General features: G+C 50.5%; 4 protein-coding genes across 14 annotated transcripts in view; 2 read left to right on the top strand and 2 right to left on the bottom strand.

Annotated features, from left to right (window-relative positions):
• The window catches only part of NUP85 (nucleoporin 85), a 30848-nt gene extending 30421 nt beyond the window's left edge, over positions 1-427 (top strand). Inside the window, exon 19 of the mRNA XM_079135383.1 lies at positions 216-427. Coding sequence (XP_078991509.1) covers positions 216-317 — 102 coding nt within the window. The 3' untranslated portion in view covers positions 318-427. The remainder of the gene's footprint in view (positions 1-215) is intronic.
• Positions 428-1014: 587 nt separating this feature from the next.
• On the bottom strand, positions 1015-17111 carry GGA3 (golgi associated, gamma adaptin ear containing, ARF binding protein 3). Of its 4 annotated transcripts, XR_013763052.1 has the most exons (18): positions 16984-17111; positions 10368-10452; positions 10191-10266; positions 8449-8547; positions 7425-7548; positions 7015-7118; positions 6787-6867; positions 6309-6446; positions 5724-5805; positions 5519-5635; positions 4960-5205; positions 4577-4647; positions 3968-4287; positions 3528-3751; positions 3151-3320; positions 2869-2979; positions 1826-1958; positions 1015-1437 (listed from the first exon to the last, which is right to left on the bottom strand). XR_013763052.1 is itself a non-coding variant. In XM_079135381.1 (17 exons), the coding sequence occupies exons 1-17, from the start codon at positions 17021-17023 to the stop codon at positions 1941-1943; spliced, it is 2106 nt and encodes a 701-aa protein (XP_078991507.1). In that variant the 5' UTR covers positions 17024-17111; the 3' UTR covers positions 1015-1940. The 4 variants fall into 4 exon arrangements, 3 of the variants coding, with proteins under 3 accessions (XP_078991507.1, XP_078991506.1, XP_078991508.1); XM_079135381.1 differs by having other exon boundaries at positions 1015-1958; XM_079135380.1 differs by having other exon boundaries at positions 1015-2617; positions 16984-17110.
• MRPS7 (mitochondrial ribosomal protein S7) lies at positions 17076-20520 on the top strand. Of its 5 annotated transcripts, none has more exons than XM_079135385.1 (6): positions 17076-17171; positions 17285-17419; positions 17898-18122; positions 18234-18297; positions 18850-19017; positions 19917-20520. In XM_079135385.1, the coding sequence occupies exons 2-6, from the start codon at positions 17337-17339 to the stop codon at positions 20136-20138; spliced, it is 762 nt and encodes a 253-aa protein (XP_078991511.1). In that variant the 5' UTR covers positions 17076-17171; positions 17285-17336; the 3' UTR covers positions 20139-20520. The 5 variants fall into 5 exon arrangements, with proteins under 5 accessions (XP_078991511.1, XP_078991512.1, XP_078991513.1 ...); XM_079135386.1 differs by having other exon boundaries at positions 17093-17171; positions 17288-17419; XM_079135387.1 differs by lacking the exon at positions 17076-17171 and having other exon boundaries at positions 17178-17419; positions 17931-18122.
• MIF4GD (MIF4G domain containing) lies at positions 20440-25087 on the bottom strand. Of its 4 annotated transcripts, none has more exons than XM_079135391.1 (6): positions 24981-25087; positions 23680-23811; positions 22431-22540; positions 22092-22247; positions 21895-21987; positions 20440-21204 (listed from the first exon to the last, which is right to left on the bottom strand). In XM_079135391.1, the coding sequence occupies exons 2-6, from the start codon at positions 23765-23767 to the stop codon at positions 20977-20979; spliced, it is 675 nt and encodes a 224-aa protein (XP_078991517.1). In that variant the 5' UTR covers positions 23768-23811; positions 24981-25087; the 3' UTR covers positions 20440-20976. The 4 variants fall into 4 exon arrangements, with proteins under 4 accessions (XP_078991517.1, XP_078991515.1, XP_078991516.1 ...); XM_079135389.1 differs by lacking the exon at positions 24981-25087 and adding an exon at positions 24677-24807; XM_079135390.1 differs by lacking the exon at positions 24981-25087 and adding an exon at positions 24313-24656.
• Between the last annotated feature and the right edge of the window lie 126 nt (positions 25088-25213).

Raw genomic sequence — 25213 nt, 5'->3', positions numbered from 1 at the left:
CCCCTGCCCTCCCAAAACACTGGTCTAATGCATGTGCCTCTTGGTTTTTGCTTAACTTGTAACTGGTGTGCAAATTTTTAGGAGGTAATGGTCCATGTGTTTTCCCTGTTGTTGATCAACTGCATTGTGGCCCTCCCACACTGCTCTTACTCTGTGCATCTCTGGGACCATTGAGAAAGGCATTCTGTGCCTCATGGTGCCTCTCTGCTTTTCAGGACGACGATATAGAGACCACTAAGGTGGAAATGCTGAGACTTGCTCTGGCACGGAATCTTGCTCGGGCGATTATAAGAGAAGGCTCGTTGGAAGGTTCTTGAGGTCAGCTGAGACCAGCAGCATGTTTAACTTTATATGGCAATGTATATAGATTTTAAAAAATAATTAAATGTTCTCTTTTGCAAATATAAGGCATGTTCTTATGATGCAGCCAGGGAATTTCTGTCTATTCTGAACCTGAGGTAACAAATATGAAGAAAATGCTTATGTTCTTTCATTCTTGAGGTTGGTCTTGCTATGTTGCTCAGACTGGCCCTAAATTCCTTGGCTCAAAGGATTCCTGCCTTACCCTCCCAAGTAGTTGGGACCAGGTACATGCCATTGTGCCTGGCTTATGTTCTCTTTGACACAGAACTGTCTTCCCTCATTTCCTTCCAAGAAGCCACCCCAGGTTAGGAACAGTGAGTGTGGTGTCCTTCTGCCTGTGACTGGAAATTCAAACAAGATCCCTTGGTGTTTTACTTATGCTTCTGAGATTTTGCCTTACTTCAGATCATCTGGAAAACTCCATCATCCAACTTTGTGGGTTTTTTTTAACACAGACAATTCCAACATAGCCCATGTACCTACCTATGTTTGGGATTCATTGTTGGGACTTTCCCGCCAGGGTTTTGGTGTCTGTATTAGAAAGATTCCAGGTAGGGTGAAAATGGTTTTATTCAACATGCAGCAAAACAAGGGCAGTGGAGTTGGTACATCCAGTAGAGCTTTTTTGCCATGAAGTAGACCTCAATAGTAATGAGTTACACTCATAATTTTAATGTCTAAAGCATATTATAAATGTACATGTCCACAGAATGATCCCATGGACATTCCTAGGGCTGTAGCAGCCAGTCTTTGAAAAGCTCTTGGATTTATTCCTTAAGTGGTGAAAAGGATTCATTTTGACCTGTCCTGATGAAGCAGTGGAACCTGCCTGCTACAGTCAGGGGAGGAACAGGTGAGATGACCTCTGGATACATAGCAAGGAAGCTTGGTGCGGGGCAAAGGGATCAGGGATGCAGCAGCTCCTGCCACCTTCCATTCCCCACAGATGCTGGATAGCTGAGCCTGTCCAATTGAGCTGTTTGACCTTTCCCAGCTTCTGTGGCAGCTGGTGGCAGTTTCCTGTTGCCTTGTGAGGCTTAATGTCCCTGGCCCAGGAGCAGCTGGGACTGAGCACTGTTGAAGCAATAGGGTCTGGTGACTTGGTTCAAGCATGGCTCTCATCTCATCACCTCCAGACCCAACATTTTGCTGACAGTATCCCTTCACAGCTGGGGGACATTGGGGGCTTCTGTGCAGCACACAAGGACATAAATCTAGTGCAATGTGCCTGACCCTGAGGCCTCTTGGGTCCACCCATGGGTGCCACACCACACACCATCTAGTGGAAAGAGGGGAAGGCCAAAGCAGGACGACGCAGAGGGTGTGTGTGGGGGGGAGTTGTCCTCCCCTTCAGAGATTCTAAGGGAAGGACAGCAGTTTATTTCATGCCAAGCAAGAGGTAGTGAGTAGGATGGCCTGTCTGCATGGCAGGAGATACACTCTCCCCAGAAAGCTCCAGTACCTGCTTTTGAAGGGGAAACACTGGTTCTCTTCAATTTTCCTTCCTATCCCTAGTTGAGGCTGTGACGAGGCCAAGTTGTTTCTGCTAGGCTGGGTTCCACGTCCTGCTGAGATGTTCACAGGACAATCTGCCACTGCCAGGGATGAGCATACAACTCATTCAGTGGCCACTGCAGGTTCCTGCTGCCCACCTGGAGTGCTACAGCTCCTCACTGGACCACTGGCCTTGCCCACCTCATTGAGGGTGGCAACAGAGCCTGCCAGCAGGGGAAGCAGAAGTTAGCAGCCTCTCAAATCAAGCCTCTGCAGAGTGAGGACCTGATTCTTGAGGCAGCCCAGACACCTCTTTAGAACCCACCCCCAGGCATCAGGGAATGCCAGTAAAAACAGGGAAAACCTACTCCAGGCCTGGAGCCCATGTTCCCAGGATAGCAGTGAAGCCAGGGGCCACTCCCCACCCCTGACAGTATATGGCCACTTCAAGTCACACAGGTATATAAAAACAGGTCCTTTTAGGGGCCCAAGAAGGAGAGATTATCACAGCCGCAGCTTGGGTCCCAGCAGAATCGCCCCTGTTCCATGTCAAAGCTACAAGCATTGCCGTCAGTAAGTGGACTGGAGCCCTCTCCGTCTCAGAGCAGCCTGCCTGGCTTCATAGTAGAGATCACAGCGTCCTCTGGAGTCATAGGCTCCCCCACTGCTCCACAGGAGGGAACTGGTCCACCTCGCCCACCTCTGTGCTGAGCTGCTCCCCCAGGGCGAAGGTCAGCCTATACCGAAGCCGCACCTTCTCCTGTGACAGAGGGCAGCAGGTGAGATCCAGGCCAGGGAGCCCCTTGGCAGGATGCCTTCTTCCCTGCTACCCTCTCATGGTCCTCTATGCTAGAGGGACAGTTCCTGTTCCCACCATGTCCACCCACACTCAGACACTTATCCTGCAGCAAAGGGAGGGGTTAACGCTGTAGGTGACACGCTGCAGGTTGGGAGGTTGCCTCAAGATCCTAATTTGGGGTAGCTGAGACCCTTAGGTTCTCCCCTACTCACCTTCATTGGATTGGCTAGCAGCATGACCTGGGTGATGGCTGCAGGTGGTTGGATGGGACTAAATGGAGAGAGTTCTGTCCCAGAGGGTGGCTGCAACTTCACTTTCATTGACTGAAAATGAAGAGAAGCTTCTCTGAACAAAGTTCGCAGGAGCCCAAGATAGAACCCAGTTTGGTCCCCGTGGATATACACATACTGCCATCTACTGGCTACCAAGAGGCCCTCAAGGTACAAGTTCAAGACAAGTGATTTTGACCTGAAGACACAAGGGTCCAGGTGTACCTTGGGCACTGCAGCCTGCAACACAATGCTCTTGACTGGCAAGGGAGCTGTATTCAGCATGGACACCACCACCACCAGCACATCAGGCCGTCCAGGCGGGCACTCCTTGGCAAAGTGGAAGAGGATGCGGAAGCCATTTTTATCATAGGCTGTTACAGGAAGGGCACTGCCTGCAAGAAGATGGCATGTGAGTGTGATGAGAGAAAGGCCCTGTGTTGAGTGGGGCCTGAGATCACACAGTTGCAACAAACAAGTCAAGAAATAGGAGGAAAGCAGACACTTGGCTCCAAGGACTTTTGATCGTGCGCGCGCACACACACACGCCACGCTCTCTAACACCATGGCTGTGAGCCCCATCTCCCATTTCCAACACCTACTAGGCTTGATCGATTCCAGGGGCACGTGGACACTGGTCAGGGAGAGCTCAGGCCCCTTCATGGGGCTGCCCTGGGACTGGAAGGCTGGTGGCTGGAAGAGAGGACTGCCTGGCCCAGGTGAGAAGGTCAGAAGAGGCTTGGCTGGGGTGGAGGTGGGGAGCAGTGGAGAAACAGTGGTTCCAGAGGAAAAGCAGGAGGAGGCAGGTTTCACTAAGCCTGAGGTCCTGGGAAGCAGGAAAGAAAGTAAATCAGCGTGGGCCAGAGCTGCTGGGCCAACCCCTTACTAAGGACCTCCAGGACAGCAATGGCTAGCCACCCGACATCTAAGTATCCAGCTCTGATGGATGGAACCCAAAAGGACCCCAGTCCCTCTGAGGTTACTGCTGGCTGCGTACACCAGGCCCAACCTCAGCCACCCCACCTCTTTTCCCACTCGTTACACTTTGGCCTCTTCCAGAAGCTGATCGAGGGCATCCAGGTGGTGCAGGGTGCTGTCACCCAGTGCTGAGCCATGGCTTTCGGGGGCCACAGGTTCAACCTTTGGAGTCAAAGCTAGGGTGAGTCCAGAAGAGAACATGAAGGAGCCTGCACTGGGGGCAGGTACACTGGCAGGGACCATGGGAGATGGAAAGGGAGGTGGCAGTGGAGCTTGGGAGGTGCTCGAGGCAGGGGCTGAGGACAGGAGCAGGGTCCCATCTGAGGAGCAGCAGACAGCAGGCCCTGGTCTGGGGCAGAAGAAGTCCAGGTTGGGTTGTTCATTCTGTGCAAGAGAAATGATGGGTGAGCAAAGGGCTGGGAGGGCCTGCTGCTAGTGGCAAGGACACCTTACCCCGCACCCTATCACAGCCTGCTGGACCTGGTGCCCTCCAAGGACAGGGCCAGAGACAAGTACTTGGAAAAAACATGTTTCCAGCTGCAGAGGGCAGTGCTCTGGAGGGTTAGGACGGCCAGGCTCCCGCTAAGTACAACGGAGCACAGGTCGGGATAGAGAATACTGATAAGTGAGTGTCCCTCACACTTCAGTGATGTCACCAGGAATACGCCCCTACCTGGAACATGTGCCACTGGCTGTTTCCAGTTGATTCTTTGGGGGGAGCAGTAGGGGCTGGGTCAGTGAGGCCTGAGAATATAAAGAACAGGGGATGAGAAGAGGCTCTGGGCCCAAGTACCAGCTCTAGAGGAAAGATGAGAAGAAGGGATCCCTTTCCTTTCTTGTGTGTAGATATGAAAGGTCTCCTAGGAAGAGAATAGAAGAGCAAGCTCCAAGTGCGCCAGGTCCACCCCAGAATTCACTGGGGAGATAGCCCTGGTGGCCTCCAGGGACACTGAACTCAACTGATACACACCAGAGACTCTGGGTCTCTTGATTGCATATGCCTTTTTTTAAGGGACCACCAGGCAAAGTTTCATATAGCAGCCATCCAGAACATACCCAAGCAAAGCAGCTCCTCATCTAGCAAGGAAAGGGTGTTGCTTGTGCTGTTGGGCCCTGGGGGAGCTTCGGCCTGGCTAGCTGAGCGACTTCGAGAAGTTCCAGAGGTCTGAGGGGGTGGAGGAAGGACAGGAATGCCTGAGGGTGGCGGGGCAGGTGCTGGGGCCAACACTGGGGATGAATTGTTAGGTATATCCAACTCAGCTAGGTCGATGAGAGTGCCTTGGTTACTGCAGTGGCTGTTTCCTGGATGGGTCAACAGGAGGGAAATAAGAATAATCAAATCATCTAATGGCTGTGCAGCAGGAGCAGGACCCTGGGTGTAACAGCTGACACTCTAGCCTCTGGCCTAATTCAATGGCACTTCTTCCAGGGAACACACTGGTAAGGCAGATAGGGAATCCCCACTTATCTCCCCAGACCTCTGGGAAGCTGGAGGCCCACTTAGAGGGGCTTAGAATTCCCTCAAGTGCTGTGGGTTGCATGTGGTCAACCTGTACCCTAGGGCTCCCTGGGACTATCAGGAGAGTGCCCAGAATGGGGAACCAAAACATTTTACCTTCAGAGTCAGGCATCGTTGAGGTGGTCACCTCACCATTGATGACCTGCCCTTCGATAATTGTTTTATAAGAGTTGATAACTCGGGAGAGGTTGTCACTGGCCTGCAGGATGTCCCCTAGAGCAGAAGAGAGAAACTCTTCACTCCTGGTTAGTTACTCAAATTCCTGGTTCATCATTGCTAAATTACTTTCCTTTTCACTCACCCAAACTATTGTCGTTGTCCTCTGTCTCACTGGCTAGTTTAAATAATGTCCGTCTCTTGTTCTCACACCGATCAAACAGCTCCTAGAGAGATTTGGACAAAGTTACAACAATAGTAGCCCTTAGGAATCCTCTGCTTCAGAGGCTGTACCCAGAATATAGGGCTCCCCAAAGTGCTAGGGACAGTTACGAGCAGGGACCAAAATGCACGTCCTTCTGCAGCTAGCCTCCACTGGCTACTGAAACAAGCCCTTCCTGCCTTCCAGCCTGGGATATGTCCTCAGAATTCACAATGTCTACCCAGCCTCAGCTTGGGCCACAACATTAGCATTAGCATCCCAAGGGAGCCCCTCTGTCCAAATGTCCCCAAGACAGTAAGGAAAAAAGAGTGCAGGGCTGAGCACCCAGGCTGCTGTCTCCAGAGGCAGACTCAGGTCACTTCCAGCTTTTCCACCTAGTGCACATTAGCTGATGTCATGTGTAAAGCAGGGACTCCACACTCCACTTCCCTGCTGTCACCCAGATAAACAGGCCCATGAATGGCTAGTGTGCCCTTGATAGGACAGCCCCAGGGGATGGTGGCCTACCTTCATGAGTTCTCTGTCTGCCTCCGACGAGTGCTCCTGGCTATAGTGCAGCAGCATCTCATGGAGCAGCTTCACGCTGTTGTGGACCTCCTCCAGGGTGTGCAGGCGCTTGGTCACCTTCTGGATGCGAGCCTCATCCTGCCTCAACCAAGAGGGTCCAGGAGAGAACAGGCTCACACAGCCCGTCTTCCCACTGTCAAGAGGAGAGCCTAACAGTCTACCCTATGGCGCATAGAGGCCATGCCCAGTGCATGGTTCCTGGGACCACAAGCCTCAGAACCCACCCCATAGTCACACTTTTAGAGTGACAAACCCACTCCCAGCATCTCCACCCACTTGTCTTTCCTCTCTACTCCTTCTAGTTGCTCCAGGTGAGGGCTGCTGGCAGAGGGAAAATGGCCTAATTGTCCCAGGGAAGATTTCTGCTCTGTGGCCACCGCTCCTCCACCCCACACCCAGAGGACCAGGGACCACTCACTTCCTTCACCATGGATTTGATGAGCTTATTGGCCTCCTGCAGGTCATCTGGGTTTTTGCTTTTCAGCAGTTTGGCTAAAAGCTGGAGGAGAAGGATAATGAACATGAAGGCAAAATCAGCACTGCATCCACTGTGGACCAGGGAGAACCCAGAGCTCCCCACAGCACCAAGGCAAAAGTTTCCACCTGCTACCACTGCTGAGAGCCCAACGTCCAGAATGTTCATTACCTTGGATTTCTCCTCATCATCAAAAACGGGATTTTTGGGACGAGGTGGTGGAGAAGGGATCAGCGTCCTGTCCATGGGGATTGATGGGTCAGACTGTACAATGCCTGAAAGGGGACACAAGCAGCAGAGCATGTACTAGGATACAGTCACCATTATCCCCACTGCTCCTCACATATCAAGGCCACATCAAAATGATTAAGACCTATAAGGTGAGCAGGAGATAGAGTGGCTTGTCACACCTTAGCTCACCATAACCCCAGATGACCCCTGCTCTGGCAACAAATGCCCCACTCGCTTTGGAAGGGGGAAGACAATGAGTTTGGGGACCTGAAACATTTCTTTCTCTTTGTCGTCGTCTTCTTCCCAGTCTTCCAGGGTCACCTTGAGTCTAGGGGAAGGTAGATACATACCCTGTCTCTTCAACATATGGTAGGCATCTTTGATCTTTGCTTCTTCCGGCAGGGCCATTGTCCAGCTGTAAAGCAACTCGATGACCTTGGTCTTCACTTTTTCAGACACCCTGTCCCCCAGGTACTAGGAGGCAAAAGGAAATGGGAGAACCGAGTAATTATAATTTGGAGGCAAAGAGTTAGGCTCTTTTCACAGCAACAACATGGTCACACATTAGTTATAGTCCCCAAGCCTACTCAAACCCAGCAGGTGTGAAAATGTGTGACAAAACAGGGGAGGGGAGGGGAGGGACCCCCCTATGGCATGGCTGTATCCATCTGGGCAATCCGTAGCTAGTTGGGGAGCCAGGAGCTTGTCACTGTAGTCCCACATACAAGCTACCGAAACATTGCATTTTATCTTTTTTTCTGCAGTACTGGGAATTGAACCCAGGGTTGTTTCACCACTGAGTTCTACCCCTAGCCCTTTCTATTTTTTATTTTGAGACAGGGTCTCTCTAAGCTGCTGAGATTGGCCTGGAACTTGCAATTCTCCTGCCTCCACCTCCCAAGTTACTGGGATTGTAGGCATGCACCACCATATCTAGCAATTGCATTTTATCTTCACAAGAATGCCATTGCATGAAAAACCATTCCCTCTGCTTTAAGTGGGAGGTAGGCGATCGAATCTGGTCAGTTGAGCAATGAGGGCAGTCAGCTCCTCATATCCCTGTAAGACAAGTTAGAGGAGCCACAACTGTTGTGTGTTCAGAATATGCAGTTCCTCAATGCCAGGACCATCTTCTTGGGCATATGCACAACTGCTGCCACACCGCCTGCTGCATTTAGACTGGGAGCATGTCAGAAGAGGCTGCCAGCCATGTGCCTGTTGGATCATCCTGATAACTACAGGGCCTACCTCTACAAGGACAGGACATGGAGGATTAGCCCCATGGAGATGTTTGCTGAGCAGAGAAAGTAAGATGGAAGATGGGGAGAAAGAGAAAAGAAGTCCTGAGAAGGGAGGAAACTACCATCAACTGACCTTTGGAGAGACGACTTTGATTAACTCATTTAAAAACCGGAACTTTCCTACTTCGTTATGAAATCTCCTCCCACAGTTCTTCATACACGCCTCCAATACCTGTAGCCACAAAGAGGAGAGGCACTTGGTGATGGTGGCTCTGGGCTCAGGCACCACCTGGACTGCTGCCACCCAGATGGTGCTAAGGAAACACTCCCAGGTGAAGGAGCTCTTCTTAAGAAGTGGGCACTCTGCCCTGGGGAACAGTGAAGGTCAAGCCCCAGGATCACTTACCAGCAATGCGGCCCTCAAATAGCAGCTGTGCTCGGGCAGCTACACAGGGGCTACAGTAAGAAACACTGAGCCCCAGACACCAAGACAGCCTGGCTGCCAGACCTGGAAGGTGCCTTCCTCAAACACACTCCTTGTGTGTTAAAGACGAGGAAAACGGGTTCAGAGACATTTAAGTTTCTCTCAGTGTCCAAAATCCTTTCCACAAGCTAACATTTTTTGGGGGGGGTCAAAGATAATGTTTAAATCCTGCTATCTCCAATTAAGATGACAAAATGTTTTCCCTTCCCCAACCCTCCATTTATGCATTCCTGTGCTGCCCATGGCCACCAGTACTTGCTGTTACATGGAGGAGTGTGACCCCTGCAGCCTGGGGCTTCTTTTCTTGGCTGTTTCTTTAAAGCAGGATTTCTCAAGTGTAGTCTGGTTGACATTTTGGACTGGTCACTGCTGTACAGACTGTCTTGTGCATTCTAGGATATTTAGCAGCACTCCTTACCTCTACCTGCTAGATGCCAGTAGCATCCCCAAACCCCTAACAACTAAAAACATCTCTAGATCCTGCCAAAGGTTTCTTTGGCTGGGGGTTGGGGGTTGGGGGGGAGTACCCACCTTGCAAATCACATTTTTTTTTTTTTTGGTACTGAATATTGAACCCGGGGGCAATTAACCACTGAGCCACAGGGTCTTGCTTGGTTGCTTAGGATCTCACTAAGTTGGTGATGCTGGCCTCAAATTTGCAATCCTTCTGTTTCAGCCTCCTGAATTGCTAGGACTACAGGCGTGTACCACATCCAGCAAAAAAAATCACTATTTTAAGTGGCTATGATAGACGGGTGTACGTGGGCCTTCAAGCACCCTCTGAAGCACCTGCCTCTTCAGGATCTGAATGAAGTTGGGGGGATCCTGGGTTCCTCTGAATTCACTGCTTTCTGGTTTAGGGAATGAGAGGTACTGGAGTGATATGCAGTGCACCTTGTCCTAAGTTTCTCTATAGTCTCAATAAACACTGAGATCAGCCAGAGGCTGCACCTGCCAAGGTGACACCTCCAAAGGTACAGGCATTATTTTCAGCTGCAGAACACACTATGCTCACTTCATTTTTCTTCAGCTGGGCAACTCTTAACTGTCAAGACTTGCAGAAGACTTTCTGAGTCCCGTGCTGGATTCAAGGCCCTGGCTCTGGGTTCCCTCCCTTGGCAGCTCTCCCTCTCACACTAACTGTGTGGATATGCTGCTAGGGGTGGCACCTCCGTCATCTTTAAAGCCACAGGGCTTGGCCCAGTGGCATGCACACTTGTGGACTGGCTGCCTGAACATGTTCTAGATATATCTAGTCTGTATCAACGATTTTCTGCTGGCCTTTGGGCATGAGCCCTGAGGACAACCAGAGAGGGCCCAATGGATACATGAGGAAAGAAAGGTTCATGCAAGTGAGGAGCCTCTGCTGTCAACTCGGAGTGAAAACCTACCGTCAGGGCCTGCACAGCCTCCCATTCCTGTGGAGACTGGATCTTGTGGGCTAGCAGTCGGACAGCAATCTGGGGCCTAGGGGACAAGCAGACCATAGTCAGTGCACTAACATGGGCTCACCTGGCCAGCTTTTCCTGTCAGCTTTCTCACCTGTCCCTAACAATGCTGAGACTCACCCTTCAAGCTCTTTGTTGATCTGATCACAGAAGCCAATTATGTATTCCCAGTCTTCCTGGCGGTTGGAAGGATTAGTAGCTTTATCTTGGGACAGAACAAAGGGCAACAGTTAAGAAGAGCAAGGAGGACATGACAGATTTTCTTCACAATTTTTAGGCACCAAGAAGAGTTTGCTTCCAAATTTCTTGTCTCATAGAGAAGCCTCAATAGTTCAGTCAAGCAGCAAATACAAATCCTGTTCTCTGCCCAGTATTTTGGAAGTCACACTTGAAAGAGAAAAAAAATCCTCAAGGGCTGGGGAGATAGCTCAGCTGGTAGAGTGTTTGCCTTGCAAGCACAAGGCCCTGAGTTCGATCCCCAGTACCGCAAAAAAAAAAAAAAAAAAAAAAAAAAAAAATCCTCAACTTCATGGAGCTTACTGGGATCCAAAGGATAAACACAAATGATTAAAATATTTACAAATAAATAATACCTTTACAAAATAGGCAAATATAACACATACAGACAATTCCAGCTACATAAAAATGAACTAAGTGTTCACTTAAGTAGGGATGCCAATAAGTGTTTCCTGGAGAAACTAAAGTTGGACTGGACTAGACTAAAAAAACGTGAGTTTTTTGTTTTTAGTACTGGGAATTGAACCCAAGGGCACTTTACCACTGAGCTACTTCCCTGGCCTTTTTAAATTTTGAAGCAGGGTCTCTCTAAGTTGCTTATAGTCTTGTTAAACTGATGAGGCTGGCTTCAAACTTGACTTGTAATCTTCCTGCCTCAGCCTCCCCAGCTACTGAGATTACAGGCACGCACAACTGCACCCAACTTAAAATATAAGTATTTTCTACAGATCCTTCAAAAACACTTTTGAAGCCACACCTCAGACTTCAATCCCTGGTACTACCCACCCGCACCCCACTGCCCAGAGGGGGGAAAAAAAAACATTTTCAAAACTAACCTTACTTAATAGTTTAAACTTTTGGGTAGGGGGCAGTACTGAGGCTCAAACCCAGAGCCTCAAGCATGCTAGGCACACACTTTCCCACTGAGCTACATCCCTAGCCCAGTTTAAATGTTTTTTACACTGCACACAATATTCATTACTGTCAGGCCAACAATACTTAATGAGCCCCTAGTAAGTACCAGCCACTGTGTAGTCTCTCCCTGGGACCACACAAACAGAATCTTAGCTCCAGTATTCAGCACGCTCAGGTTTAAATGGCCTGTCAGGATAATATGCAAAGACAAATGCTAGAGAGTTCTCTGAGGCGAGGTCATTGAGGGTTGAAAATCCCAGTGCTAAGTACAAAATTCAGTAATATTTGGTTTGGGTCCTCCTCCTCCTTAGCCTTGGGATCCATGCTTATAGAGGATGGCCCAGTTGAGGGTGCTTAAATGGATTCCTATCTCTGACTCAGATCTGGAGTCTGCCTTTTACAGAAAGAATTCTCAAGCTGTTTGCTAAATTTAGGACTCCAGGCTCAGAAGACAAATGTGAGACTGAGAGGTACAAGCCCTTAAAACATCCTTATTCCTCCTGTACCAAGTGACACTCCTCCCAACAAGGGATGCTATTAAAAATTTCCGCATTCTGATTTCTCATGACTGCAGTCTTCATTGTTTTTGTTTGTTTTTTTCCATATTAGGGACCGGACCACAGAGGTGCATCCCAGCCCTTGCTAAATTATGTAGGCTGGCCACAATTTTGTGATCCTCCTGCCTCTTCTCCTCAATAGCTGGGATTACCATGCCAGTTTGTGGGTGTTTTCTTAGTTTGAAAACCCCCAGCTGAGTCGAGAAAGGGAGGGAGGGAGGGAGGGAGGGAGGGAAGGAAGGAAGGAAGGAAGGAAGGAAGGAAGGGAGGGAGGGAGGGAGGGAGGGAGGGAAAGAAAAGGGGGTGGGGACAGACTAGAGGCCCTAGATTCAAACTCCAGTATATAAATTAATAAAATAAAGTTTGTGTTTAGAGGAAAAGAAGGTGGTTTGCTCTCGAAAGAAAATTAGAAGCCCTTCAAAATGTCCGGAAAGGAAATTTTTTTTTTTTTTTTTTTTTTGGTACTGGGATTGAACCCCTAAAGGGGTGCTCTCCACTGAGCCACATCCCTAGTCCTTTTTATTTTTTGGTACCAGCTATTAAACCCAAAGGCACTTAATCATGGAGTCACATCGCCAGCCCTTTATTTTGAGACAGGGTCTCAGTAAGTTGCTAAGGCTGGCTTTGAACTGGCAATCCTCCTGCCTCAGCCTCTGGAGCCACTGGGATTACAGATGTGCACCACCTCGCCTGGCCAGTCCTTTTTATTTTGAGACAGGGTCTCGCTAAATTGCTTAGGGCCTTATAAGTTGCTGAGGCTGACCTGGATCTTGCCATCCTCTTACCTCAGCCTCCAGAGTCACTGGAATTGCAGGCATACACCAAGATCACATCCAGCTGAAGGAAAATTAATTTAATTGAGGGTAGTCATTTGGAAAGAAAAGCCTAGCAATCCTGCACAGGCTGCCACAGCCAACCTCTAGCTATCACCTTCCCAAGAAAGCCTGACTCCCCACCTCTTGTCTGACATCTTCTCAAGTGTTAGTGTGACTTGCTTCTTAATCCCTACATCTCAGATCCTTTCAAGTTTTCATATAACACCAAGAAGCTGGAGGATTTAAAAATAAGAAGGTCTGAGGAGTCGACTCCCCTCCCCCCCACACTTTTATCATTTTGGGAAGAGTCACAAACCTGATGGTAAAAGATCATCCCACATGCTTGCACTGTTCACAAAGGGAAAAGTGTCTTCCAAACAGTAAACTGTGGTCTCCATCCCATAAACAACGGGTAATCACCAAAGGACCGCACACTTTCCAGGCCTGCTCCATTCCCTAGAGCCTGGCTGCCTCCGGAAACACTCCTGCCTACTTTTCACTGTGTTCACTCCTCTAAGAATCTCCCTTCCCTTAAGACATTCCTACTGGGAATCTTCAGGGAACACTCTGCCTGCACATGCTGCAAAAAGCCCTGGTTGGAGCCATGGTCAGTGCCACTTTCCAGTGTCTGTTACAGCTCCCCAGTACCTCAGATGGTACACCTGTCACCACAGAAGCTGGGAGAAACAGCTGGAGATGACGCTGGGTGACGCCAGCTCTCCAAGTTCCCACTGCTCCTCCAGCAGAGGGACAAGCCCTTCCACCCACTTAGCATTTTCTTTCATCTGGCAGGGGTGACAGTGAAGACTTCAATGCAGACCCTGCCTTCTAGAGCCGTCCTTCTGGGGCTCTGTTCTGACTCACGGTTTCTATTTTCAGGTCTCTGGTGAAGGCCTGTCTCATTCTCTTTTGTCTCTGTGCCTTTAGATTTCCTGCTCTCATTTTCACCTTAATTCCATTGTTAGTCTTGACTCTCTTGGGAATTCAAAAGGTCACATAAGGATGGAGACAGGAGCGCAGAGTACCCCATCCCAACATGGCTCAGATAATCCAGGAAAGCCAAGTTCCATACAGCAATGACTTAGAAATAAGTGAGACTGGAAAGGGATCAAGGATGAATTGCAGGGTTAGGGTTGTGGCTCAGTGGTGGAATGCTCGCCTAGCATGTGTGAGACCCTGGGTTTGAATCTCAGCATCACATACAAATAAATAAATAAAATGAAGGCATTCTGTCCATCTACAACTACAAAAGTTAAAAAAAAAAAAGATGAACTGCAGTGTTGGGTCTTGAAACACAGCAGAAACTCTTGTTTTTTAGACATCCAGAGAAAATGAATAAATAGCACAGAGACACAGAGGGTCTATAGAAGTACAAGACACAGAGCTACGCTTGAGGAAGTTGTGCTCTTTGGACTTAATATATGAGAAAAAGGAAAATCTGACAAGACAGTAAATAATTACAAGTGCCAATTTGGTACAAAGATGAGTCGAAAAGCAAACTCATTCCTTCTGATTCATTTTTTCTAACTGGTGCCACTATTCAAAAGCTTATTTGTTGACATATGCCTATACTCTCAGCTACTCAGGGGACTGAGGTGGGAGAATAGAATGTTCCAGGCCAGCCTTGGCTATTTAGCCACAACCTGTCTCAAAATTTTAAAGAAACTTTTAAAATAAGGACTGGGAATGTAGCTCCATGATAGAGCACCCCCCTGGGTTCAATCCCCAGTACCATCATTAGGGGGGGAAAAAAAAAAAAAAGCAACAGGGAGCCCAGGGACATAGCTCAGCACTAGACTGCTTGACTAGCATATGAGGCCCTGGGTTCAAACATCAGTACTGGGGGTGGGGATAAGTTTGGCCCCTACTCCCTCACACCCAGGCTTCAAACCCTACTGTTGATTCCTTGCCTTTCCTCATCCATTTACACCAGTCTTGGGGTCCCTTCTTTCTCAATGTCATTTTTTTTGTGGTACTGGGGATTGAATCCAGGTGCTCTACCACTGAGCTACATCCACAGCCCTTTTTATTTTTTGAGACAGGTCCCGCTAAATTGCTGAGTCTGCCCTCAAACTTGCAACCCACCTGCCTCAGTCTTTCGAGTTGCTGGGATTTCAGGTGGCACCACCATACATGGCCTAATGTCTTTTAAAACTTTATTCTTATCCCTGACACTAGCCTACCTTCTTAATTCTTACTTGTTTTTTGAACTTCTGTTCTAACACATTGTATGTTAAGCTCCTACATCAATTGTCCTAACACACTGATGTCATTAGGTACCAGAGGAGTAAGGGACCTGATAACTTCTTGGTCTGAAATGCCCAATCTTCCAGAATCTGGTCCTAATTCCCCAGTTTGATCTCTCACCATGTCCCTGTAACAGCTTATTGCCTGAGCCAGTCAAACACCTACACAACTATGTCCCCCAAACAGGCTGGCTCCCTCTTGCACCATGCCGTTCCACCCCCCGCTTTTTCTTTTTTTGGTCCTGGAGATTGAACCTAGAAATGCTCTACCACTGAGCTACATCTCCAGTTTTTTTTTGTTATTTTTTTATATACAGACAGGGTCTAAGTTGCTTAGGGGCTTCTCACTAAGTTGCTGAAGCTAGCCTTGGAAGCTAGCCTGCCTCAGCGTCCTAAATTGCTGGGATTACAAGCATGTGCCACCATACCCAGTTTTTTTGAGACAGGGTCTTCCTAAGTAGTTCAGGTTGGCTTCAAACTTGTGATCTTCCTGCCTCAGCCTCCTGAATTACTGGGGTTACAGATGTGCACCATGCACCCAGAATCATCCAGTGCTTTCTTAGCCAATTTTTCCCATTCTTTAAGGCTTAGCTTAAATTCCGTCTCCTTGTTGGATCATTTTCCATTCAAATTCCCAGTATCCCTCCTCTCCAAATCTGAATCAAACCAATTCCACTGTGAAATCCTGTAGTATGATTCTAGGCAGGTAGTTTGATTGGAGTCAGGGTGTTCTCTTTTTGAGAAACTCTGACAGCAGAATGTTTTGCTGGGATACCTGTAAACAATTTCAATGAATATCTATACAGCACTTTGAGCTCCATCGAGTTCCACGTATACTGAAGGCTTGGAGATCTGCCTTCAACAGCTGGCTTTGCAAATGTAATTTTACTTTTCTCCCTTTTGGGATGTGCTTCTGTTAAAGCCTAGGTTCTACCTCTTGAAATGGGTTTCTTAATAAGGGTCAGGCAGGGGCTGGGGTTGTGGCTCAGTGGTAGAGCTCTTGCCTGGCATGTGAGAGGCCCTGGGTTCTATTGTCAGCACCGCATACAAATAAGTATATAAATAAAACTAAAGGCACATCAACAAAAAAAAAAAAAATATTTTTTTTAAAAAAGAAGAAAGGTCAGGCAATTCGAGGCAACAGCCATCACCCTCAAGGACTTAGAGACTACTCAGTAAGGCACACTGCACAGGCAGTATATCAGCATGTTCCTGTCTTATCCTGTTCGATACCTGTTCTACTCAGAGACCCCCAGAGGGTCTAGCTCTTAGGAAAGTTCACTTGTTAACCCTTCAGCAGAACACTGCCTGCTAAGAAGGTTAACCCTGATTCCTTCAGAGCAATGTGAATTAGCAATTACAGCAATACATCACTTTGGCTACATGCTTCTCCGCTTTACTCAAGAGAGTGTTACGATCAAGCGTGTGCGTGTGAGGGGATCCCAACGTCGGTTTAACAAACCATGCTGTCTATCGTCGCTCTTTGGAAAATTACTCCCACTTCAAGCATTCTGCCTGAGCCAAGCTGTCAGTTCTCCACGGTCAAGATTTTGAGGCTGCCAGGCTGTGTACCGCCGGCAGCACCCATCACTCCCCGGAGCTTCAGCTCAAATCCGCAGCTTTTTCCCTTCCTCCGGGACCGGAGCGCAAGAACCCCAGAGTCACACTCGCCAGCGGGCCCACCACCAGCTCCAAAGCGCCAAGGACTGTCAAACCCGAGAACTTGCTTGCCACTCTCCCCAGGCAGGGCCCAAAGCTGCCGCCGCCGCGCGCCGGAGCTGGAAGACGCGCTGCAGGGAAGGGCCCCCTGCTCGCGAAGGGGCGTGATCGCCGGACGCTCGCTAAGGGGTCGACCGGGCGCGAGCTGCCAGGTGGCGCCGCCGTGGAGCCCGGGGAAGGGACGTGGGGTGAGAAGAGGGACCGCTCGGCGGCTCGAGGACAGGCAGAAGCGGCCGCGGTTACTCACTCAGCCAAGACTCCAGGCTCTCCCCTTCCGCCTCCGCCATATTGCAGCCGCCCGGGCCGACCCCGCGGCCTCAAACCTCGCGAGAGTCTGTACGGGCTGAACCGGGGCGGGGCCTGCATGGGGGCCTGAGAGGAGGGGGCGCTGTTACTGAGGGCCGCGCCAGACTGCGACGGGTATTGGGACCACGAGTGTCTCTTTGGTTCTTCTTTTTGGCCCTTGGGGTGAAAGACTCTTGTGCGCAGATCAGTGGGATGAAATGCAGTTTTAGGACCCTCTGGCGTCTTTTCCCTTCTCCCGTCAGTAGCTCAGGCGCGCCGAGGACAGTCCTCGTGAGGTCCTCGTAGCCGGGCAAGATGGCTGCCCCCGCACTGAGGGCTCTGCGGGGCTGGTCGGGCTTGGCGCCGGGCGTGCTGCGTGCTGTCTGTCCGCTTCTAGGGTAAGAGGGCTGCGGGCAGCTGGGAGCACCGCTTGGGTCTTCACGAAGGGACCTGCGGGGAAAGAAGGGAACCACGGGCAGACCAGGCTGGGCTCTGGAGAGAGCGCTGCTCCAGGATCAAGCCTCTTAACCGGCTGCGTAACCTTGGGCCAATCTGAAGACTTAGTGACTGCCCCTTGGCTGAGAGGTCGGGCTATGGAGGGTTGAAATGCGGAGATGGAAGTGCGGCCCTTTTCAAAGAGCTTAGAGCTGAGCTGCTGGAGGTGCGGGGAGAGATGAATTGGCGGGAGCCTGTTTGCACTGTTAGCATTTGACTAGGCTTTCCTGGTCTGTTTGGGGGAGCTCCTCCTACCTTCTGGGACAAGAGCCAGAATTATTACTTTCAGGTATAGCTTGCGGCTTCCGTGCTGCTCAGCCTCGTTGGCGGGTTGGCACACATGCCTATTGTTAAGTCAAGCTTATTCACTTGTGGAGTCAGCTTGTGCCTGCCTCCTCTGCTTTCCGCTCTCAGGCAAACCCAGGTGAGGTGGAGTCGCTATGGTCCTGAATTCAGGGATCCCCTAATTGACAAGGAACATTACCGCAAGCCTGTGGCTGAGCTCACCGAGGAGGAGAAATACGACCAGGAGCTCAAGAAAACTCAGCTCATCAAAGCTGCCCCAGCGACGAAAACAAGCTCTGTGTTTGCAGACCCGGTGATCAGGTTAGATAGAAACTCTTGTTCCACAGACTGGGCCTATCCCAGGGAGGGCCTCCAGCAAGGATTCCATGATACAGCCTTAGAAAACTAAACTTGTTGCTTTTCTCCTTGAAGTAAATTCACCAACATGATGATGAAAGGAGGAAACAAAGTACTGGCCAGGTCTCTCATGAACCAGGTAAATAGTTCCTCCTCTGTTATTTTTCTCCTCAAGTTTTGTATTGTGCTTGGTTCTTTTAGTTAGTTTAAAAATTGAATAGGCCAGGTATGGTGTCACATGCCTTTAACCCCAGTGAATCAGGAGGACAGTTGGAGACCCAAAGCAACTTAGTGAGACCCTGTCTCAAAACATTTTAAAAAGTGAGTGGGGGTGGAGATGTGCCTCACTGATTAAGCACTCCTGGGTTCAATCCCTGGTACTCAAAAACAATAGAGAATGGATATATATGCCTTTTGTTAAAATTAACTCCCCTGTAATGTATGTGGGTTGGGGCTTCAATGAAGTCCTGCAGGAGTCAACAACTGCCATTCCCTGCCACATCACAAATCTCAGCCCACTTTCTGTTCTAGTCTAGCAAAAGAAGGAGGCACTTAAGAACTTTGTGTTGGATATGATGAGGGAGGAGCTGCACTGACATAGAACTGAGTGGTGGAGTAAGGGGCAAGGTACTAGCTGAGCTGGGCCAACTCTGGAGGAAGCCTGGGGCAACCTCTTCCACTCCTTTTGCAGACTTTGGAATGTGTGAAAAGGAAGCAGTTTGAGAAGTACCATGCTGCTTCTGGAGAGGAACAGGCTACCATTGAACGCAATCCCTACACCATCTTCCATCAGGCACTGAAAAACTGTGAACCTGTAATTGGGCTGGTACCCATCCTCAAGGGTGGCCATTTCTACCAGGTGAGTCGTCTGGCAAAAAGCAGGGCAGCCCACTTGGGAAACAGTGGGGGTGAAGGGCTGGGACTGAAGCTCAGTGGAAGAGTGCTTGTTTATTCGCATTCATGAGGCCCTGGGTTCCATACCCAGTAACACCACCCACCCCAGCAAAAAAAAAAAAAAAAAAAAAAAAATGATGCAGGGGAGGGCCCAAAGTTGGGCCAAGATTGATAGCTCTCTAGACTGGAGACCATCAGGACCTACTTGCTTTACTTCTGTAAGTGGAAGATGGAAAAGGAAGAGAAAAGTAGCTAAATAACATCTTCTGGGAGCCCATCCCTCCTGCCTCCTGTCTAGCATCCTGTATGTCCTAAATCATATATTTCTCTTGGTGAGGGACTATATTTATATCGTAAAGTTATACACTAGTACTTAACATAGTGCATGACCCATAACTAATGGTTCATCACTGTTAGTTGGACTGAACTAAGCATCTTGAGCATAGGATTTAGTAATCTTCGATTGGTATTTGAAAGATTTCTTGTCTTAGCCTTTTTCAGTATAAACTCCATAAGGAAGTTTCTCTTTGCACCTTTACTCTCTGGCACATAGAGCTTGGCAAATGATTCTGTACACAGTACCTACTCTTGGTCTGACGTGGCTACATTACCCAGCAAACAGGGTGCTTTCCCATTGGTGCTTGTATCAACTTGGCAAAGAGCTTCCGTTTAGGAGGGGGAAAGGCCAATATTTGGTGAGGTTGGCTGAGCCCCTCATGTCTGCTACCCTGCAGTCATCCAAGATGAGGGAGGCTCAAAGGAACCTTACTGTGCTAGTCTAGAGAAAACACAGAGCCATTCCTTAGGGCTTTGAGAGGCAGGAGTCCCCAGCCATGGCAACCTGTGTCCTGTCTCCTCACATAGGTCCCTGTGCCCCTAGCTGACCGACGTCGCCGCTTCCTAGCCATGAAGTGGATGATCACTGAATGCCGAAAGAATAAGCACCGGCGGACACTGATGCCAGAGAAGCTGTCACATGAGCTGCTGCAAGCCTTTCACAACCAGGGCCCCGTGATCAAGAGGAAACATGACATGCACAAGATGGCCGAGGCGAACCGAGCCCTGGCCCACTACCGTTGGTGGTAGAGGGAGAGGAAAGGTTCCCAGTGGAGCCCAGGGCCTCTGCCACAAAAAGCCTCATGAGCCACTGTTCTGTTGAAGAGTAGCTATGGTTAAGGATGTAGTTCCTTTATGAAGCAGGACTTTCTTTGCCTACTGATCATCTTTTTTTGGGCTAGAACTGGCTCTCCTTGCCCCATCTCTTTGTAAAGAGGGATCATGTCAACTTAGGGATTTTCTCCAAGAACTCAGGCCCTGGTCTTCTCTTCTCTCATCTTGGAGTGGGCCTTTAGATGCTATGAAAGGAAGCAATTTTTGCGTCAGAAACTATTTATTAGAAAATCTTTAATCTTAACTAGTGTAACACATTATATAAGAACTACCATTCATTAAAACTTACTGGAGGATATAGGCTTGTTTCCACAGTGGTTTTTATACAAAAATGTATAAAAAGCAGTTTCTGCAGTGAGTTGTGCTCTGTGCTCCTCAATATCCCAAAGCATCCTACTGATGTCTGTGGTTACCCATTTTACAGATGGGGAAACTGAGGCACAAAGGTAATGTTGCACCAGTTATCGTAGGGTACAATAGTTAGGAGTTGCCCTTCTGTGACTGACCCAGTTGGAAGATGATAGGAGAGAAGCTGGTTGAGCTGTGGGGAAAGGGGGTCAGTCTTGAGCAGGGAGAGCAGATCTATTTGGTGTCCCCCCCAACCTCTGAGTGGGGGAAGGGAATGGGAGGACCATGGCATAAGCAGGGAGATGTGGAAGTCTACAAAGGAAAAGCCTTTGGAAGAGGCAGCTATCTTACCATCTTGGGAGTGGAGTAAAGACCAGTGCTGCAGTGAGCAAGCACAGAGCCAAACCTAGTCAGAAACTTCACTGTAGTAATACTTGTGGGCAGCCGGCGTGGTCTTCCAGCCAGCTGCCCGGAACTCAATGATCTCTAGTAGCAGCAGCTGGGCCAGGGAGCTGAGGCCTGTTGGGAGCAGGAAGCCATCCCGGATCAGGACAAAGAGCTCATCCATGCGCTGTCCATTCATCTTCTCCAGCTGCTCCCCAACCCGGTGCAGCTGCAGCACCAAGCAATCCACCTGCAGAGGTAGCAGGAAATCCCTAGTGAGCCTGGGCAGGGCCTGTCTCTCATACTGGAGTGGCATTGCTTGCTGACTGTCAAGCCCCCATGCCTGGTCCCTCATTCTAGTTCTTCATCTTCACACCTCCCAGCATATTACCCACAGGTTACATAAAAGGAAACAGATGGCCAGGCGCACACCTGTGATCCCAGTGGCTCAGGAGGTGGAGACAGGAGGATCAAGCCAGCCTCAGCAGCAGCAAGGCACTAAGCAACTCAGTGAGACCCTGTCTCTAAAAACAAAATAGGGCTGGTGATGTGGCTCAGTGGGTGCCACTGGGTTCAATCCCTGGTTCCCCCCAAAAAGGAAACAAGTTCAAAGCCTTTCCTAGAACATCTGGCCAGGTAGCTCACCTGTTCTCCAAACTGCTGCTTAACTCTACTTCTCTGCTTCCCCCTGACTGCCTGACCTGGTTTTGTTTCTAGGCCATCTGTACCCTCAGCTAGCTGTGGCTGTCACCATTCCTATCATAGCTTGGCTTTCCTACTGGGGAGAAGCTGCTGAGCCAGTCAGTTTTGGCTGCTGTCTGTTCTGGATAAATTCCAGACCCAGCAGCTTGTCATGTAACTAAACCAGGCCTTAATTGCCCCCACCAGGCTCCTGCCCAGAAGTGATACCCTTCAAGCCTTCCCTGCCAAGGCTACCCACCTCCTCCTCCCTGCTCAGACTGTCAGGCTGGGCCAACCGGAAGAGGCAATCATAGACGGGGTTCACCAGGGCCATCATGGGCATGTTGTTCACCTGTGGAGGGAGAGGAGGGGACAGTGGCAGCATTAGTGACCACGGGGAGCAATTCAAACTTGGGAGCAGGTCATCTCTGCCTCACAGGGTGGCTGGGGCCTCACCCTCAGGTAGTCAAAGATGTTGCAGATAAAGGTGACAAAGCAGACCCAGCCCTGCAGGGAGCGTGCCCTCAGCTGCTCCCGGGCTTGGTACTCCTGCTGCAGCCGGTTGAGGAGTCCACGGCGGAAGACACTTTGGCCTGCTTGTTTACTCTCTGCCTGTGAGCCAGGGAGAGGGTGGTGAGGCGCAGGGGCAGGGGCAGTGCTGCGTCACCCCACCTATCCTATAGCTCTCTCTGCCCTTGAGCTAATGCTCTTTGTATCTCTGTCCTGCTGGCAGCCTCTTCCCACTACTGAGGACCTTCCTCAAAGCGGCTCCCTTTCCTCTGCCAACCCCCCAACCTGAATGATGGCGTAGCACATGCGTCCTGCTTCCTTGCTGAACACACAGTCCTGCAGAGAATGGTCCACAATCACATTGGCCACTTTCTCCAAGTCCACAGCGCCTGGATCTAGGTAAAGATAGGAGGGGAGTCTAGAGCTGCCTGCTCATCACATTTGCCTCCATCTGCTCCCAAGAGGGATTTGAGATGTTTACAGTAGGGCATTGACATTATATGATTAAATTTAGAGAGATGAAGGAGAGGCTGAGGGGAAGCTCTGCCATACAGAACTTGCCTAGCATGCAGAAGGCCTCGGCTTTGATCCCTAGCACCACAAAGGAGAACACCTACAGAGGGGGGTAAGTAGCCACTCCTAGGAGCAGCTCGAGCCGTAAGACCCCTGATTGCCCAAAGAGAAAACTGGGAGAGTTATGTAGCTGGCAGAGACCTATCAAAGCAAAAACTTCTTGGGACACATTTTTTCCTGGTACTAGATTGAGAAAGGAACACTGAACACTAAGCTGTCTACAGCAATTTCACAGAAGAAAGTTTTCTTTTAGCCAGGTGCAATAGTGATGCACACCTGTAATCCCAACTACTCGGAGATAAGGCAGAAGGATCATAAGTTTGAGGCCAGCCTGGGCAACTTAGCTCCTGTCTTAAAATCTAAGGAAAGGGCTGGGGATGAACTTCAGTGGTAAAACACCCTTGGGTTAATCAGTTGCAAAGAAAAAAAAAAAAAAAGCGAGAGAGTTCTTAGGATTCACACACAGCCCCTGACATGTGGGTATGCAGGGCCTTTCCACAGGCTTTGCCTAGCCATGTGATGGGTACAGCTAATTGTAAGTTGGGTCACACTTCTGTCTTGAAGGCTATAGAAGGAAAGTTTCTGGACACAGTGACTATGTATCTCCTCTGCCAAGCAATGTTTTCTATCCTCTAATCCAAGTCAGGCAGCCCCGTATACCAAAAGAGCTGGCTGCAGCAATGCAGAACCCAGCAAATCAAATACAAAGGATTAAAAGGCAGGAACTGCTCTCCTCTTTCATTGGTACTTCAAAATAAATAAATAAATAAAGCTTTACAGTCTGAGAGAGGACTCTGAATCATTTTCCCAAATATTAGCTCTAATGTAGCTTATCTTCCAGGTCGAGAGTTAGATTGTGACTCCTCAAAGAGTGAAGGGAGAGGGATGGACATTCCCTGGCCCTAGGGCTCAGCCCCTTCTCTGCAGCTCCCGCCCCAGTCAGGTGGAATCTCGTGCTCACCTTTGAGTGCTGTCTTCAGCAGCTGCTGGGTCTCTGCATCAAAAGATTGGATTTTATACTCCTCTCTACTGGCCTCCCCCATGACCATTCAGCCCCAGCAGCTCTTGAATGGCCTGGGATTAATGACAGCACCTGAGAAGACGCAAAGGGAGAGGACTCAGGTGCGGAGCACAGGGCCCAGGGTTCCTGGTCCTTCTGGCCCTGGGCGGGTCAGCCAGTGCTTGGGACAGGTGCAACTGAGCGGTCCATGGCATTCAGTGGTTGGCTGAGAGCCCACCAAGCCTGCTTCTGGCGGAGACTGGGCACCAGCCAGGCACCTGCTGCTCAGTTTAGGAAACCCTAGGCTTCTGGGATTACCCAAGAGGAGAGATGAAGGGTGAACGCACGCACCCGCCAGTCCCAGCAGGAGGCTGGTTGTTCTTGGTCGATAGTGAGGAAGATTAGGGGGAAGCGTTGTGAGCTGGGGGTGTGGGTAAGTGGATGCTAGACTTGCCCATATAAACCGGCCTTGCGAGCGAGTGACCAGAATGAGAGCTCAGAGCTGCGGACGGCTCTAGGGCAGCGGGGTCCGAGCTCTCTCCCAACCTTCTCCCTCAGCTTTCGCCAGAGTCGTCCTCAAACCTCAAAACTCACCCCGCAGGTGTCGGCCGCCCCTGCCACTCGGAGCCCGAGCTCCCACTGTCCCGACCAGCTTCCGCCCGGAACCGACTGGTTAAACTGGCCTCCCGAGTGGCAGAAACCTGGCCCTACCCAGTCCCCCATCGGGACTCCTATTTCCGTGCGCATTCCGATCCTTTCTCATAAACCGGGAGCGGAATGAGGCATCCCCTCTCTGGACTCAGTGCCTCCCCTCTGGCCAGAGGAAGGGACCTTAGGGGTCCAGACGTCGCCAGCCTCCCCCAACCCGGAGCGCCTTTCCCCGCTACGCAGGGCGAGCGGCCGAGCCCGCCCTGTGGTGTCCCGCCCGCGCGAGCGGCGACTCGACCTGGGGACCCACCTGCCGGGCCGGCACCGCGCCCGCGTGCCCGGGGACTCCGGCGGCCACGGAGCGCGCGCCCGTCCCAAGCGCTGCGCGGCCGCCGCTGAGCTCATCTCCCGGCGCGACGCGGGGCGGCTCGCCAGCGCCCCCTGCCGGCCCCCGCACCACGCTCCCGCGCCGGCCGCTTCCCCGCGTGGGGCCGAGCGGGACGCCTGCCAAACTGCCACCTTCGCGCCAGGAGAGCTCCGCCTGCCCCGCCCCTCCTCCCCGCCGCGCTCCGGCCCCCTTCGGGATCGCAGCGCTGGTGCGCGCTTGGCCTGACCCGCTCCTCCGTCCGCACGAAGTCGTCGGTCTTGGGTGGTGGCATCCCCGACCCCAACCTTGTCCTTCGGACCCTCGTGGTACTCAGGAGAACTGGGTCGGAGAGACTCCGCCAGGCTGTGCGGTGGGAGGAGCCCCTGGAGGGCGTGGCTTGGTCCCGGGGCAGCATCTTCCAGGGCCATGCAGTGTCTGTCCCTTTCCCACCCACCAAGGTAGAGGAGGCAGAGGACCGGT

This window comes from Sciurus vulgaris, assembly GCF_902686455.1.
Source record: "Sciurus vulgaris genome assembly, chromosome: 3".
Lineage (NCBI taxonomy): Eukaryota > Metazoa > Chordata > Mammalia > Rodentia > Sciuridae > Sciurus > Sciurus vulgaris.
Note: the sequence above shows the minus strand (reverse complement) of the source record. Positions and strands in the feature narration are given on the sequence as shown.